General features: G+C 67.0%; 1 protein-coding gene across 1 annotated transcript in view; it reads left to right on the forward strand.

Moving 5' to 3' along the window:
* Positions 1–292: 292 nt before the first annotated feature.
* OLFML2B (olfactomedin like 2B) overlaps positions 293–543 on the forward strand; it is a 23,164-nt gene continuing 22,913 nt past the window's right edge. The window contains exon 1 of the mRNA XM_085303200.1: positions 293–349. Within this exon, the coding sequence (XP_085159326.1) occupies positions 293–349 (57 nt within the window). The remainder of the gene's footprint in view (positions 350–543) is intronic.

Raw genomic sequence — 543 nt, forward strand, 5'->3', positions numbered from 1 at the left:
CAACAGCCATGCCTGAATCTTCTATGCATGTTACTTTGCGAGTGTGTTGGCAGCTGGCTGTGAGATATGGGTTGCTAAAGCCCCTCCAGTTCAAAGGAGCCCCTGCGGAGCAGGGTTTGGCTCCGCRGTGTGCAGCTGCCCCCAGGTAGCTGCAGGCTGGGGCTAGCTTCCCTGCTTGCCCTCCGTGGCTCGTCCTCAGCCTGGCACCCCCAGTCCTTCCTCGGCTCTTAGTTCCTTAAAATCAGTTATGGCCAAAGCCACTGCGAGGCCTGTGTGTGCAGGAGGACCCCGAATGACTGTGGCGCCTGGAAGCGTGGTGCGCCTGGAGCGCAGACAGAGCACAGCCCGGGTGCGTGGGGTGCGCGGGGCGCGCCGGTGACCCGCTGCTCGTGCTCCGCTGCTCGTGCTCCGCTGGTTCGCAGCCCCCGCCGGGGCTCCTCTGCCCCGGCTGCTCCGCCGCCGTGCTCGCAGCAGCGGGGCCCGGCCCCTTCCTGGCGCTGCGATGCCGTCGGCTGCCGTCGTGTCGCCTCCCAAGCGAGCACC

The sequence above is a fragment of the Rhea americana genome, unplaced genomic scaffold (assembly GCF_003343005.1).
Source record: "Rhea americana isolate MKP2758 unplaced genomic scaffold, rheAme1 scaffold_198, whole genome shotgun sequence".
NCBI lineage: Eukaryota > Metazoa > Chordata > Aves > Rheiformes > Rheidae > Rhea > Rhea americana.